The sequence below is a fragment of the Neolamprologus multifasciatus genome, chromosome 22 (genome assembly GCF_963576455.1).
Source record: "Neolamprologus multifasciatus chromosome 22, fNeoMul1.2, whole genome shotgun sequence".
NCBI lineage: Eukaryota > Metazoa > Chordata > Actinopteri > Cichliformes > Cichlidae > Neolamprologus > Neolamprologus multifasciatus.
The window spans coordinates 21,114,009-21,128,043 of record NC_140459.1 but is presented as its reverse complement, the minus strand read 5'-3'; the positions used below and the strand labels follow the sequence as shown (position 1 = coordinate 21,128,043).

The 14,035-nt window shown below is 42.0% G+C and overlaps 1 protein-coding gene across 2 annotated transcripts; it reads left to right on the top strand.

Annotated features, from left to right (window-relative positions):
- The first annotated feature begins 211 nt into the window (after nt 1–211).
- Nucleotides 212–9,407, top strand: npy (neuropeptide Y). Of its 2 annotated transcripts, none has more exons than XM_085148347.1 (4): nt 212–330; nt 7,779–7,966; nt 8,889–8,978; nt 9,068–9,407. In XM_085148347.1, exons 1-4 carry the CDS (start codon nt 319–321, stop codon nt 9,087–9,089), a joined length of 312 nt encoding a protein of 103 aa, XP_085004473.1. In that variant the 5' UTR covers nt 212–318; the 3' UTR covers nt 9,090–9,407. The 2 variants fall into 2 exon arrangements, with proteins under 2 accessions (XP_085004473.1, XP_085004474.1); XM_085148348.1 differs by lacking the exon at nt 212–330 and adding an exon at nt 7,385–7,503.
- The last annotated feature ends 4,628 nt before the right edge of the window (nt 9,408–14,035 follow it).

The following is a 14,035-nucleotide window of genomic DNA, read 5'->3' as shown; positions in this document are numbered from 1 at the left end:
ACCATTTTAGTTATTCATTAATAATCTGATTACTAAATTATTTTCTAACATCCTCAACCCAAGACTTTCAGTGTGGCAGGCCAGTCTTTTTCCATGAATCCTCTCCTGATTACCAAAAGAATCTGAAGAGCTTTTTTCTGTTCTTACTTGAAGAAAACAGAGTAATGTGTAAGAGGAATGGGAAAAAAAAATCAGAATTTCATGAATCTAAGGCATAGATGTGTGTGTTTCCTCTATTTTGTGGTAGAAACAGTGGGAAATTGACTTCATAGATGCTGTGCTTCGATCTCCTCCTGTGTCGACAGACTCGGGAGGGGGATGGCGAGTGAGGTGAGAAAAATGGATTTTGCTTTTTCGTAAGACACTGTGATAACAGAGACAAAGGTATTGTATAGGTAATGATTGTTTGGCTAGCACGTGTTTAAACACAAGCAGCTACACACACCCACACACTCATTCATAAATATATGAACACTGATGGAGTTCATATGAGTTTAAACAAATACACAATGTAGCCAAGGATAGAGACAAATTAGTGTTACTAGTGTTGCTGTTATTGATTCAACCTAGCAATGAGGCACTTATAAACACTAGGATACCATGAAAGCTATAAGTCAATGATAAAGGACAGTAGGGTTTCCACAATTTGTTTTTCAGTAACAATGAAAAGTAACAGGAGGCCCAGAATATAAAATATCTAAAATTATAGCTGTCAAGGCAGGACAGAGCCTAAGGTTTGCTGTAGAGTCACTCTTGTCCTTTCTCTTGAGTGAGAGTTTCCACAAAACTGTAGCCCTTTATTCTCTTAAAGTCAGGTAAATTATACACACACAAAAAGAAAATCCATTGACTTTACACTGTTTGTGTTTATATAGCACTTAATAAAAGTGCCTAATAATAATAAAAGCAACAAATATGCATTTTTAAAGTTCAGATTTGAAAGAGGTTACAGAGTTTGCCCACCTGAGATCTGCCTCCAGAATATTCCACATCTGTGGGGCCTGAACTTCAAATGCTCCAAGACTTTTAGTTGGGACCAGTGCAGGTTCATGTCAGCATCTCACAGATATAGGCTGGAGTCTGAACCTGTAGCACTTAAAAAAACAGCAGTAAAATCTTGAAATCAATTCTAAAACTAACAGTTAACTAATAAAGGGCTGCACAGACTGATGTAATGTAGTTACTCCTTTTGCTGCATGTTAAAAGCCTAGCAGCAGATTTTGACAACTTAACTGATGCCTATATATATATGAATTTATTTATTTAAAAGGGACAGTGTAAAGTAAATATGCCAGAAAAGCCAAAAACCTACTTTTCGTCTGTACTCCCTGGCAGGTCAGACAAAAACAATAATAAATTTAATAAACCATCAGGTAATGTACAACAATCTAGTCCAAAAACCAAATACATATTTACAACAGTACATAAAATTACAGCATGAAATTTCATAGTACAATAAGAAAACACAAAACAACAAAGAAATATAAAAAAATAAAAACATTAAAGACAGCATATATTAGCATGCAATTAACGATCACAAATCTAAAATCTGTGTCAGATGATTGAATCTAGTCTTAATTTTAAAGATAGTACGCAGAGAATACATTTCAATTTTGGGAAATGTCCCATTTATCCTCAGATCTCTCAGTTAAGTATAGGGTTGCCTTGCATCAGCTAATTAGCTTAGCATAAAAACTAGGAAGACTGGAAAACACCTACCTGACACGCTGATGAATTACTAGTGATTGTATTTTCTCTTGTAAAATGTTTCTTGACCTTGTTATTGGTGTGAATCCACCCTTTTTGGCCATTTGTAATCATCTTAAACAGCCAATGTAACAACTATGTTAAACATTAGCTGTACACTGGCTAGCAACAAGTGCAGTGACCCTTTCTGTGGGCCTGTGCTTGTGTGTTTGTGCTCAGCTCAACCTCTGCATGTACAGTAAAACACTCTTTAATTAAATAAATGAGATATAATGGGTTAATTATTGAGCTTTAGTGGATTTGCTGCCTTTGAACAGAGACTAAGCTAAGATAACTAGCCTAGCTTTACATGGATTTATGTTTAATAGACAGCTGTGGGATCTTCCTATTTAAGAAGCAACAAAGGAAACAAGCATGTTTCCCGCAGCAGTTCATCTTAAAGCACATTACACGTTTGCCATTATAAGAGGTCAAAACATTTAGCCTAGATGAGAATAATATCTCCCTTGTCTCAAGACTTAGCCCAATTTTAAGCCTCTTAAAGTGCAGTACTATTTTGTATCATTAATCCTAAGTATGAATAAATTATGCAAGAAACAGCACTTAAACTCAAACATCTTTATAAGCAGTTTTAATTATAATATTGCACTTGTTGTAAAAAAAAAAATCCCACTGTTTTAGTGTGAACATCTGTATTCACAGTATCCTAACCATGCATTATGCTACCCTAATAATAACATTAAATCTGCAGATGCTTTTAATGTACAAAATAAGTATCGGGGCATAGTCAGTGGCTGATTCACAGTGAATGTGAACATCATGAATGCAGCACATTCTCTTGATGCTTTCAAATGCCTACTAATGCATTGTTTACACACTATTACCAGGCGTCTTCTATATGGTATCTAATAAGTTGGTAAAATATTTTAACATATATTTACAGCTACAGTATAATAAATGGATGGAAAACTACTGCCAATGTATTCAGTAGACATACTAATATGTTAAATAGTTATGATTTGGAAATTGTGACGTCATTCATTTGATTGTGTGTCTTGTGTTTAAATACACAAGTTTGAAAAGAATTAAAAGAATCGATTTTAATTGTTGTTTAAGGTTATTTTTTGTCACTCTGCCACTCAAAAAAAATTAAAACCTCGCCAAAATGACTCAGATAAATTCAATTCAATGTGACAGCAGACATAACAGTGACGCACACAGACTGCCGTGGTCTTACACAGGTCGTAACATTTATTAAACTAAAGTTTAGGGCCCTTTGACGTGTTACAGGTTTCATCAGGTTTCCTAATATAAAAGCTCAGGACTCCCACTTGCACACCTGAGCCGAACCAACCTGTCACAGCTTGCTAGCGTGACCTTCTGTTCATCTGTCTCTCAAAAGACCTTATATGATGATTCTCTTGACGTGACACTGGTGCTGCTTTCACCCCAGAAGCAGATGAGACACACTTGCAAACACCCATACAGATACAGACGCATACTCACACAGATCAGAGGAGACAGCAAGGAGCGCTGACAGACAAGGTTAAGACAGGTAAATTAAAATGAGTGAAAGCAGTTTGACTCTTAAAGCAGTGGGTGTTTAATAAGGAGAAGAAGAAATTAATAAACAGAAGAAGAAATGAATGTTTCCTCTATGAGGGTTGTCAGTATTGTATTTTCTGTGATCTGAAACTAGAGGAGAAGCTTAGGTTTCTTTGAGATGTTGCATAATTGCCTACAAAGACTGTCAGTTAATGTCAAAGCCAAGACAAAGAAGAACCATTGGGGATATGCTTCTATGAAGTTTGTTCAGCAGAAATCTTTCTGTAAAACTATTGTTAACTTAAATGTCACCTAATGTAAGTCAATTGTTATTATGATGAAGCAGAGCTATACAAGCAACAATCAGACTTTGTTAAACTCGCTAATCCAATGCCTTGGTTTATTTAATCGATGACAAACCACAATCCTCTGCAATGGCGCTCAAATCACCTTCAGTTTGCAGCTAAACCGGGAGCTGCCGTGCCCTATCTAAGTAATAGTAGTGCTTGCTTACCACAAGTCACCATTGCACAATAGTGTAGTCAAAAGCAGCAATTTAGATGTCAGAGTTGTATGTAAAAATGCTGTTATAGCCAAAGAAAGCACAAAGCTGCAATGGGATTTGGCCTGTTTGCATGCAACTGCCTGACAGAGACGACGCACATAGCCTGCTTGTCACTGTTTCCTTGTGCGCTCGTACACACTGTAAATTTGAAAAGTGTCATTCAGAGCAGCCGAAAATTGTGAGCCTTTTCATCTCTACAAATCCCGGGAGAGAACTTATTGTACAAACCAGGAGGCTGATGAGAGGAGGAGAAAACAAATTTGCATTTAAACAGCTTGCTCTCTGAAGGAGTCGGTCTCCACAGAGCCGATTTCTGATAATGCCAGCTCTTCATTAAATTATTTTCTGCAGCGGTTACCTTAAAGGTGCTGCATTGATACATCATTGTTACATATGGGACTGTATTAGGCTGATTGGTAGCCATCTTTCTAATAGCACTGATATTATTAGTGCTGATGCTAACATAAATGAATGATCACATTTCCCCTGAACTCTCTTAGCCCTGTCACTTAACCATTTTTCTCCCCCTGAGTTTGAAGAACGGTGCCCTCGTCCTCTTCCTTTTCCTCTTTGGTGATGTACAGAAATTCACCAGATTTCCTCCAATATCTGACCTGGTTGTCAGAGCTTTTTTAATTATAGATCATGATATAAATATTTAATGAACAGAACACTGGATGAGACTGTTATAACCCCAAGCACAGACTAATCCTCCGTATGTGCAGTAAGAAAGAAGCCGCAAATAAGCAAAGATGTCACTGGCAAAATGTCTCCTAATTGCATATTTGTTAGCTGATTATTTTTGATCCCCTGTCTCACCTTAGATGTAAAATGATAAGGCTGGTGGTGTTATATATTGTTCTTACTGTTAAAAAAATATGTTCATCAGTCTTTAAATAATGAATTAAAGACATAAGCCTTAAAAAAAAAAAGGATATCTAGAAGAAAAATTCAAGCAGGACTAAGTGCATTTGTTGGGGACTATTTTCACCTGTGTATTAATAAATACTTTTGACAGTGACAGTGATTTACAATAACGCCCGTTTACACCCATCAAACCTCTCCAGTGTGAATTGCACTGCAGAGTTTTCTCAGAATTAATGTCTCTGATTCACTTAAACTGCATTGCATTTCCATCCAGCTTTCAATCAAGCAGCAGAGGGGGACTTCATGTAGTGGTGGGCTATTCGCCACTTGTTATATTTTCCCTGAGTTTATCTACCGAGCTTCTCTTTCTATATGTCTAAAGGCTCTTTGACTCTTGCTGGCAAGGATGCGTGCTGTTTCAAAAGCTCAAAGGTATCCCTAAAGACACCGATTTGTCTGCGCGTGTCTCCTAATCCACTGTCTGACAGGCATATTTAGTTTGGGATTCATCCACTGCCTCAAAGGAAGTTCTTTGGGTTCAAATTTTAGGCCTGCATAGGAACGTTTTTGAGTTGCTGTTTAATGCTCTCAAAAATATAAGCCACACTAAAAGTCAATTTCTGTCCCTAGAGGAACAATCCACATGAATATTCCCCCCTGATTGGACCTAAAGGTAACTATATGTACCTTTCTAAGGGCCAAAAAAGACTAAGAAATGCTTTACAAAATGTCAATCTTGTTCTGAATGAATCAAAAAGCTAAACTAATGGAAGCCCATGTACCTCATTAAGAAATAAGAGAATAAAATAGAAAAATGTCACCTGAAGACCAAGATTTCTCTCTGTAAAAACGCTGTAAAAACCATACAAATAACTACACCCTGTCCAGGATACAACAGCAGTACCTCACATGGTATGAGCCTAGAGACCTCTAAAAGTACAATATAGTACAGGAGCAAATGCTGAATGTTCCACATCTTTGTATGGAAATGTACTGATTGGCTCTAATTCACTTTGGTGCAAACTGAAAGATCTCAACAACATTGCATCCAGTGAATTCATGATCACACAGTCATGTTTCCCAGTGGATGAGTGATCCCATGACTTTATCTGTAAGCATTGCCAGGAAGCCTGTGTTTTCTCTTCAGAGCTGTACACTTTCTAAACACCTGCTGGATGGATCAGCAAACTTTTTCACAGGCATGCACGGATCCTAGATGACTAATCTCTATCAAGGTGATGCCCTGGCCTTTTCCTTTAGTGCCACCATTAGCGGTGAGATGTTTTAGTTCCTTTAACGTTTTATCTAGTGCCATTATCGGGTCAAAAACTTAAAAGCCCACCCCCCGCCTTTTTAATCAAGCAGACACTATTTGACCTCTCAACTTTGTCGGAGTGCTTTAGACATCTGCTCCACTCACACAAGTCAGACACCTACGTATACGTGCAAGCTGTTTCCTTGAAAACGCTGTTATACCTGATGAAGTGCTCTTTTTGCGCGCACGCATCCCCTGAGGAGGACTGAAAGTTCTCATTCCTGCCTGCGATCATGACGATTTGGTCATGACTCTGTGCTCCACACTCTCTCACTTGTGCCCCATCCCTCATCTCCCCTCTTAGCATCCTGTGTTACACAAAAACCTCTTAACGCATCCTCTGCGCAACTTAAAAAAGCAGCACTGCTGAAGAATACTGATTTTGACAGATTATACGGCTGCGGGCTGGTATACAAAAGGATTATGAATGGGAGGTAAATGAAGCACTCGGTGATACAGATTCATTTGAAGTGCTATTTGGGTTTTCTTATTAAGTGGGTTCCTTGGAGATTGGGCTCTTCTTTGGCTGACGTGTCGTGACATTCACATTTAGGGCTTTTGTTCACGTTGAGAGTCACAGTCTCATTTCATCTGAGGGAATAACGGCAAAATGAAATTAGTGGACTGATTCAGTCAAATGGCGCTCATGCACATGTGAGTCGGTTTGAGGTCTTTTTATTCCAGATCAGCCGAGGGCGCCGTCACAGGAGTTTCTTTCGTGAGGAGGCCTTCTATAGAGGAATCATTTGAAGTTCGCCCACAGTGTTGCATTACTGCCACTATTTTGTGACTTCAAATGGGATTATTGATCTCATTATATAGAAGAATCACTACTTGATTGTGAAATTGTTTACCTTCTTCCTCCACAGAGGAGCTGACGTGTGTATCAGCCTGTCTGTGTGACAGTGTGTGTTTAAATGCAGCTGTGTGTGTGTGTGCGCACGCGCGTGCGTGTGTGTGCAATATAAATATTGTTACATTAATAACACGTCAAGATAATCCAAGCATAATTCCAATAGGAAAATTGTCCATTAGATGCGTAACTGTGCACTTGCTGTGGACCTTTTAGAATTTAATTATCCTGTAGCAATAATTATGTTATGCTCCTTCATAGACATGACTTGTCTTAATTGGTTTGGATTCTAAAATACCAGCGTATCAGCAGGGTTGGCTAAAGTCTGGAAAAAACATTCCTAAAACTGCTTGTTCTCATTTGAAACCAGGTTTATTAACGCACTCTGTTTCTACTTTCCATTGTTATTTTGCATCTATTAAACTAATGGGAAGAGCTTTAAATACTCAATATAAAAAAAAAACACTCGCGCTAATGACAGCATCAGCGGTGACGTTCACGCGAAGAAAGGCAAAGATAGCGCTGCTCTGACGCGCTTTTCTGCAGCGCGTCTGGCGCACACATATAAACCGCCGCGCGCACCAAGCGCTCAGAAGAGAAAAAGAGACGCCACAGGACAGCGCGCAGATCTCGCTCTAACCCTTGGGGAAAGTAAGTATGTAAATATTAGGTTGACATGATATTATTTCAGCTTTTTAAAGTCTCTCCGTAGCACTTCTAATACTGGGTATGCCATGAAAGTCCTGATTTCTGGAATACTAACATTGTTTGCAGTAAAAAAAAAAAAAAAAATTGCGTGTTTTTTTGCTTTGTTTGTTTTCAGAAAGAAATTTATCCAGAATAAATTGGAAATCAAGGAAATTTACAGCACAGCATAACAGGTGTCCACTGATGTTAATTAACTGTTCTGTACTTCACTCTGCCAGATGCATCCTAACTTGGTAAGCTGGCTGGGGACTCTGGGGTTCCTGCTGTGGGCACTGGTCTGCTTGGGCGCCTTGACGGAGGCATACCCGGTGAAACCAGAGAACCCCGGGGAGGACGCCCCCGCGGAGGAGCTGGCCAAGTACTACTCAGCCCTGAGACATTACATCAACCTCATTACAAGACAGAGGTGGGCGGACTAATTAAACCTTCCAATAGAATAGAATATAACATAACAGAGTACTTATTTTATGCTCATTATTTTTTTCCTCCTCAAATGCTGCCCCCACTGGTCTATTGTATTCCGTTGTTAATATTTATGACATTTCTGTGCACTGATTGATGCTATCAGGTGCATTGGTCTTTTATTTTTTTTATATTTCCTTAATAAATCTATTTTAGTGGGACTATTTTATTTTATCTCAAAACGTTGTTATACCCTGGGCTAAAATGCCATAAGTTACACGGGTAAAGGCAATAACACGTCTTTTTTTCCTTCTATTTCTCTGGTATCTTCCAACTGGTCAAACTGATCAGTAAAGAACTCTCTTTTTCTGACAGTGCTTGTCATGTCATTTAAAGCCAGGAGGCTATAAGCTGGCAGTCCGGTGGAATTTTACTTGTTGGAGTTATCTGAACCTTGCAGGTCTTGTAGATTATTCGTTCTCTCTTGTGACAGAGCAGAGATCGCCTGCTGCCCATTTACCACTGATTTTTTTTTTTTAAGAAAGAAAGGAAGAAATAAAGAAAAAGAAAAGAAAGTCCAGACTGTCACCGTGCAGTGGCAAGTCACCCGCTGTTCTTGGCTTTCAGCTGTCAGTGGGCTGGATACCTCTGCGGGCGTTTAGCCACCCAGAGGGACAAATGCGCCGTCACGGCTTATCTTTTGAGGCAAATGTGACCACCTGCGATGGAACTCCTATCTGAGCCTGCTGGGTCTGATTCTGCACAGATTTCCCTCAGCTCATGACTGGACATATGACTCAAGGACACAGCGAGATATGACTTAGAGTTGTTCGCTCTCGTAATTGGACAAAGAATTTTATATTTATTGTTATTTATTTTTAAGCTCGACCTTTTTAATTCCTTCTATCCATCTCTCTCTGCTCCAGGTATGGGAAGAGATCCAGTCCTGAGATTCTGGACACACTGGTCTCAGAGCTGCTGCTGAAGGAAAGCACAGACACGCTTCCACAGTCAAGGTATGCGTTTAAAGGCGCAACTTTTCTGTCGTTGTATTTGTATCTCGATCTTTACACCTCTCTGTCTCTCTCTTTCTCCGTGTCTCCAGATATGACCCATCACTGTGGTGATGCTGCCATCCCTCTCGTCTCGCTCACTGCTGTCCCGCCAGCGCTGACATTCTGACCTCTACACGTCCGTCACTTACGTCCTACACCAAACGAACACCACGCCTATGCCCTCCTTTCGCCTCCATGAGCCGCAACGTATATATCCAACCCCTCTTCCTTACGCATCAGCCACACCCAACGCTGCTTGAAGTCTGTGCCATAAAACTGTAAATACTTTATTCTGAGTCGTCATCTGTGCAACACGATCGTAAAGCGGAGGAGGGGGTCTGCTGATTGTATTGTATATTTGTGCTATTAAAGATTCACTGTTTGAACAAAGGCATTCCCTGGTATCTGTTTGACGGGTGACACGATGACAGTGTTGTATATTATTTTGAAAAAGTAATCAGAGGACTTGGGGCTTTAAGGGAGGTCTTGTTTTCAAAGCTGATCATCAGAAACTGTCACCCATGAAGAGATCGGGTTCGGACTTGCTGTGCCACACCTTGCCTTCCAGTTACTGTAGCAGCTGGTGAAGCTCTATTAGACAGGGTAATTGGGCAGGGAAGCGAGTTAAACCGAGTTAAGCACGCACAGTTCAGTTGAATTCAAAATTGAATGGCTAATGGCACTCTCTCGTGGCCGCAAATATAAGTACATCATCTCAAACTACATGGTGGTGGTGGTGTGTGTGTGTGTGTGTGGGGGGGGGGGGGGGGGGGGGGTAATTTCCAGGAGCATTATTGCAATTATCCGAGCGGTTAGGTGCCACAGCCTGACACCCAGTCAGATCTGAGAGTACAAATTAAGTCGTGAAGAGGCACTGCAGATACGCAATCCTCTGACTGTTCAAACAGGACCAGCGAGTGAGTTCAGTTCAGAGTGGTTGCTCAACATTTCAAAACTAGTTTTTCACCAGTTAGCAGTTAGGCCTCAGAGTGAAGACGGTAAATACACGCCCTGCTTTCTCTCACTCGTATTTTCCGCGCAAAGACAAAAGAAAGAATAAATGCGGTGCACACCTGTAGGGCGCCAGGCAGCTGTGCTTTCCTTTAAAAAAAATAGCGAAATGAAGGTCAGCAGGACGGCACCGGCCATATCTAGTTATTTTCTACTACATAACGCACAATACGTTAGAAATGCGATGCCCGCAGAGTCTGAGCTGGACTTACCTCACGTAATAGCCATACGTGAATGGATGAGCGCATCACAATGTGGCGAAAAGAAAATACTATCTACATTGTTTCCACTTCAGCGAGGGCCGGGCCGCAGCTTTCATTGGTCTGTGTGTCATGACGTCAGGGAGGAGGCCGGGCGTGTCGGTTTGATTGACGTCGTGTGCTCTGGTAGTCTGCTGCGGGACCGGGACAGACAGCTGAGGGGGGTCTGAATGTCCAACCGGGACGATCGGCGGACTACCGCGAAGTCGCACGCGCCATCCACAGGTAAGTCACTGCTCGTGATCATATCCGAAAAGTGGATTTTGGGAATTCATTCATCAACTGGCACTATAAATGGGAGACAAAGACACTTAGCCGTGTGTGTGTTTGAGGTACAGCAGTGGAGTTTGACAGAAGAAGGAAAGGTTCGTCCCCTCTGCCTGTCAGAACAAGCTCCACTCCGACACGTAACAGCTCGCTGTGGGCGCTTACTGTGGACCCGGACGCGTCCTTTCCTCCCCCCTTTACTCCTGCCTATCGTGGCGAGGGATACATGGGATGGGTTGTAGTCGTAAGTGTGCTTACGCCACAATGGCTCGGATGGGTAACAAAAAAATGGCCGCACGTGTGGCGAGATGGTTGAGCGCACGGTTGTCCGGTCAGCCAAAGCGGCTCAGGCGTTTGGCACGGGATGTGGCACACTTGTCCAGATCCGCGCGGTGCCGATTCCAGGAAGATAAGAGGAAAGAGCTGCGGGTTGTTGCGCTGACAGGATGAGAAGGCTGGAACACGCGTACGTCCCAGTGTGACTGACTGCAACATTCACCAGCAAAGGAGGGTGGGCTCAAGGAAAGGACAGAGAGCGAGAAAGATAGATAGATTTTTTACTCTGTCATCAGACCAAATCAAAACTCTTTTATTTCTTTTATTTTCTTGACTAGACAAAAACTTTACCAGCGAGCATCAGCACACTCTGAACTGTGAGCTAAAGCTGAATGAAAACACAGCAGACCCTTGGCTTGGCACAAACTGGCCAACCAGAGGTACAGCTAGACGACTGCATTGATTTTTATTTTCTGTCCTCCACTGGAAATGAATGAGTGCACCATCCCATAATAATCTCCTTACATGATGTCAGAACCACTTTATGCTGCCACTTAATCGAAACATAAAACCAGGGAGACTTCCTTGCTCAGAGGAACACAGCACAGGTTGACTTGGCAAGCTTTATAAGCAGTTTAGCATCGTGCACGTGACGGGGGAAGCCCATGCACATACACAACATCATTGTGGATCTGTTGACACAGGCTATGCAGACCCCTGAGAGGAATAGATGTATCTTGTTGGATCTTAACAGGCGCTTATGGGTGTTTCTCTGTTCATGTCAATGATCTAATCAGATTTAGTGACTCTCTTAGTGTAAACAAAAGGAGGAAAGGAAGGAGACTGAGTTAGTTCAGTACATCAGAGCAAGTCTGTAGTGGCTGCTGGGGATGTCCTTTAAGACTTCTGAGTCATGATTCAGGATGACCTTTATTGTTCTGCTGAAGTAAGACTTCTCAGCCCGGCTATGCATTTCCCCCTTGTGTCATCTCGGAGTTAAACACATGCCCCCGGTCAGTGAGCCATGCTGAACCCCAAATCCAACCCTCTGAAGCTTCGTCGTTTCTATTATTAATTATCATGTGTGGGGAGATAGGAGGGAGGGTAGAGACATAGAGCAATGGACTGGGGAAAGTGGAGTGACTCAGACCTCCCAGCTATGAACAACACATGTATGAGAAAGCTGTTATCTACATAATAATCCCTCCCTGCCCTCCACCAGGCTGCACCTCCCTGTTGTTAACGTGTAACTGACACCATAGTAACTGTTATCATGAGCAAACGGCATCTCTGCGAACACCAAACTAAGTCTCAAGCGCAAAGGAACATTATTTTGAAAAGAACCTTGTGTCAGAATCGCTGCCAGGCAAATGTCTGGCAGTTTTTGCTGCAGCCTATACTGCTGATTCACCAGATTTTATCCATCACAGAGGCCTTAAAGAAGCATGCCACTACAAACCAGCAATAGAACCAGATATTTGCCAAAAAAGACAGCCTGGTTTTACATGTCTTTCTTGCTCAAATTGGTAAATAAAAGGTTGAATCTCCTTTACAAACTCCACAAAAACTAAGTGATGAAAATAGGGAAGATGATAGAATAAATATCTAAGATCAACAGCTTCCTCATTTGTTCTTTCTGGAAGCTTATTTGCATTGAGATGATGTAAGGCCATCGTTAGCGCATACCAGATCAAAGTCTCGGTCCATTTCCTGGAGGAGGCTCAGCTAGCAGGATACTGCAGGCTGTAGTTTTAGACAGAGGTTAAATCTGATTGCAGTATTTGGCAAAAATAATTTTAAAAATCCAAATATGAAATAAGACAAAATCCTTCATTTTCCTTATCTCTTCTCCCCTTTTTACTATCCCACACCGCTCATCAGATTTCTCATCTTTAAACTTTTGCTGTCATTTTTAAGCACTGTTGCATCACCTCTCCCCACTCCATCCCCTCCCTCTCTCTTCCTTAACACTAACGATCACTAGCAGGAGGCTGGGAACGCGGAAAGGCTGCAAAGATGCAGGCATGGCCATGTGGCGGGTTAGATTATGTCAGGAGGGTACTTGTTATTAAGATGATGCGAGCTGGGCGCTGAGAGTTTCTGACGAGCTGTGTAATTATATCCTCCCAAGCTGTGAGGCAAAGCGCAGACATCCCAGCAGCTGGAACCTCACCAGAGAGGAAATTGAGGTCATTTCTTGGTGATGTGTGGAAATCGCTCCAGTGCAGAAATTTATTGCCTTGAAAATGGTGGTGATTTGAGCATCGGGTGATGAGCAGAGGTAAGCGTGAATCAGCAGAAGGATGGAGCGGTTTGCTCGTCGTAGAGGTGGATCGGGAGAAATTGAGGTGGCTCAATCAACTTCCTGCAGCTGCAGTCATAAAGTGATGACTGTTTGGGAAACATGGTTATGGTTAAAAAAAAATTAAGCATACACTGATCTGCTAAGATAGCCATCTTAGGGGGTCGCAGTGTAATCCTCTTATTGAGCAGCTGGAGTGACCTACATAGGGTTTGTCTGGAGGCAGAAGGTGATGGGTGAGAGGCACGACAGCATGTGATTGGAGTGGTTGTATGAATAGCCAGTTATTACACACTCATGTACATTTTCAAATACACACTGTTCTTATGTGTCTGCCACTGCAGCTCAAGGTTAAAGGAAGTTTACAAATTGCCCTGTAAACTTCCCCTCGAACCAGCCAGTGAAGTGACATCTTGACCTGAAGGCAGGACAGAGCTTACTGGCCTCTTTTGTAATTCTCAAGTCACTGAGAGGAACTAAGAGTGACGGCTGCTCTCAGAGCCCAGTTCTCCGCAGAGCTTGGGGCACAGGAGGATACAGAATAGGGGTGGACAGAATATACAAACATCAGCTGAATAGTTCTCACGGGATGGATGCCTTATGGGGCAGGTTCTGAGTGTGCATTTGTGCTTCACAATCCCAAGGGGCGTAGCACTGTTCACCGTAGACTATAAACTTGCAAAATGTGCTCACTCCCACACAGCAGGTCTCGGGTAGAGTGCAGATTTCCTGCTAGCGTGACCAGAACTGGAGGAATTAAAACCACACATCCCGCTGATGTTCGCCTGCGCCTTTAACAGCATGCATATGCACATGCACACGCACGCATGTTTACATGAGTGAAGCGGCAGTGATGTTTTGTACAGGAACAAACCCTCTGATCCTCTCCATAATCCCTCTTC

What these genes read in the sequence shown, in the direction of transcription:
- npy (XM_085148347.1), top strand. An exon ending in AACCTCATTACAAGACAGAG is followed by an intron (nt 7,967 to 8,888) that starts GTGGGCGGACTA and finishes TCTCTGCTCCAG; the next exon opens with GTATGGGAAGAGATCCAGTC. An exon ending in GACACGCTTCCACAGTCAAG is followed by an intron (nt 8,979 to 9,067) that starts GTATGCGTTTAA and finishes CCGTGTCTCCAG; the next exon opens with ATATGACCCATCACTGTGGT.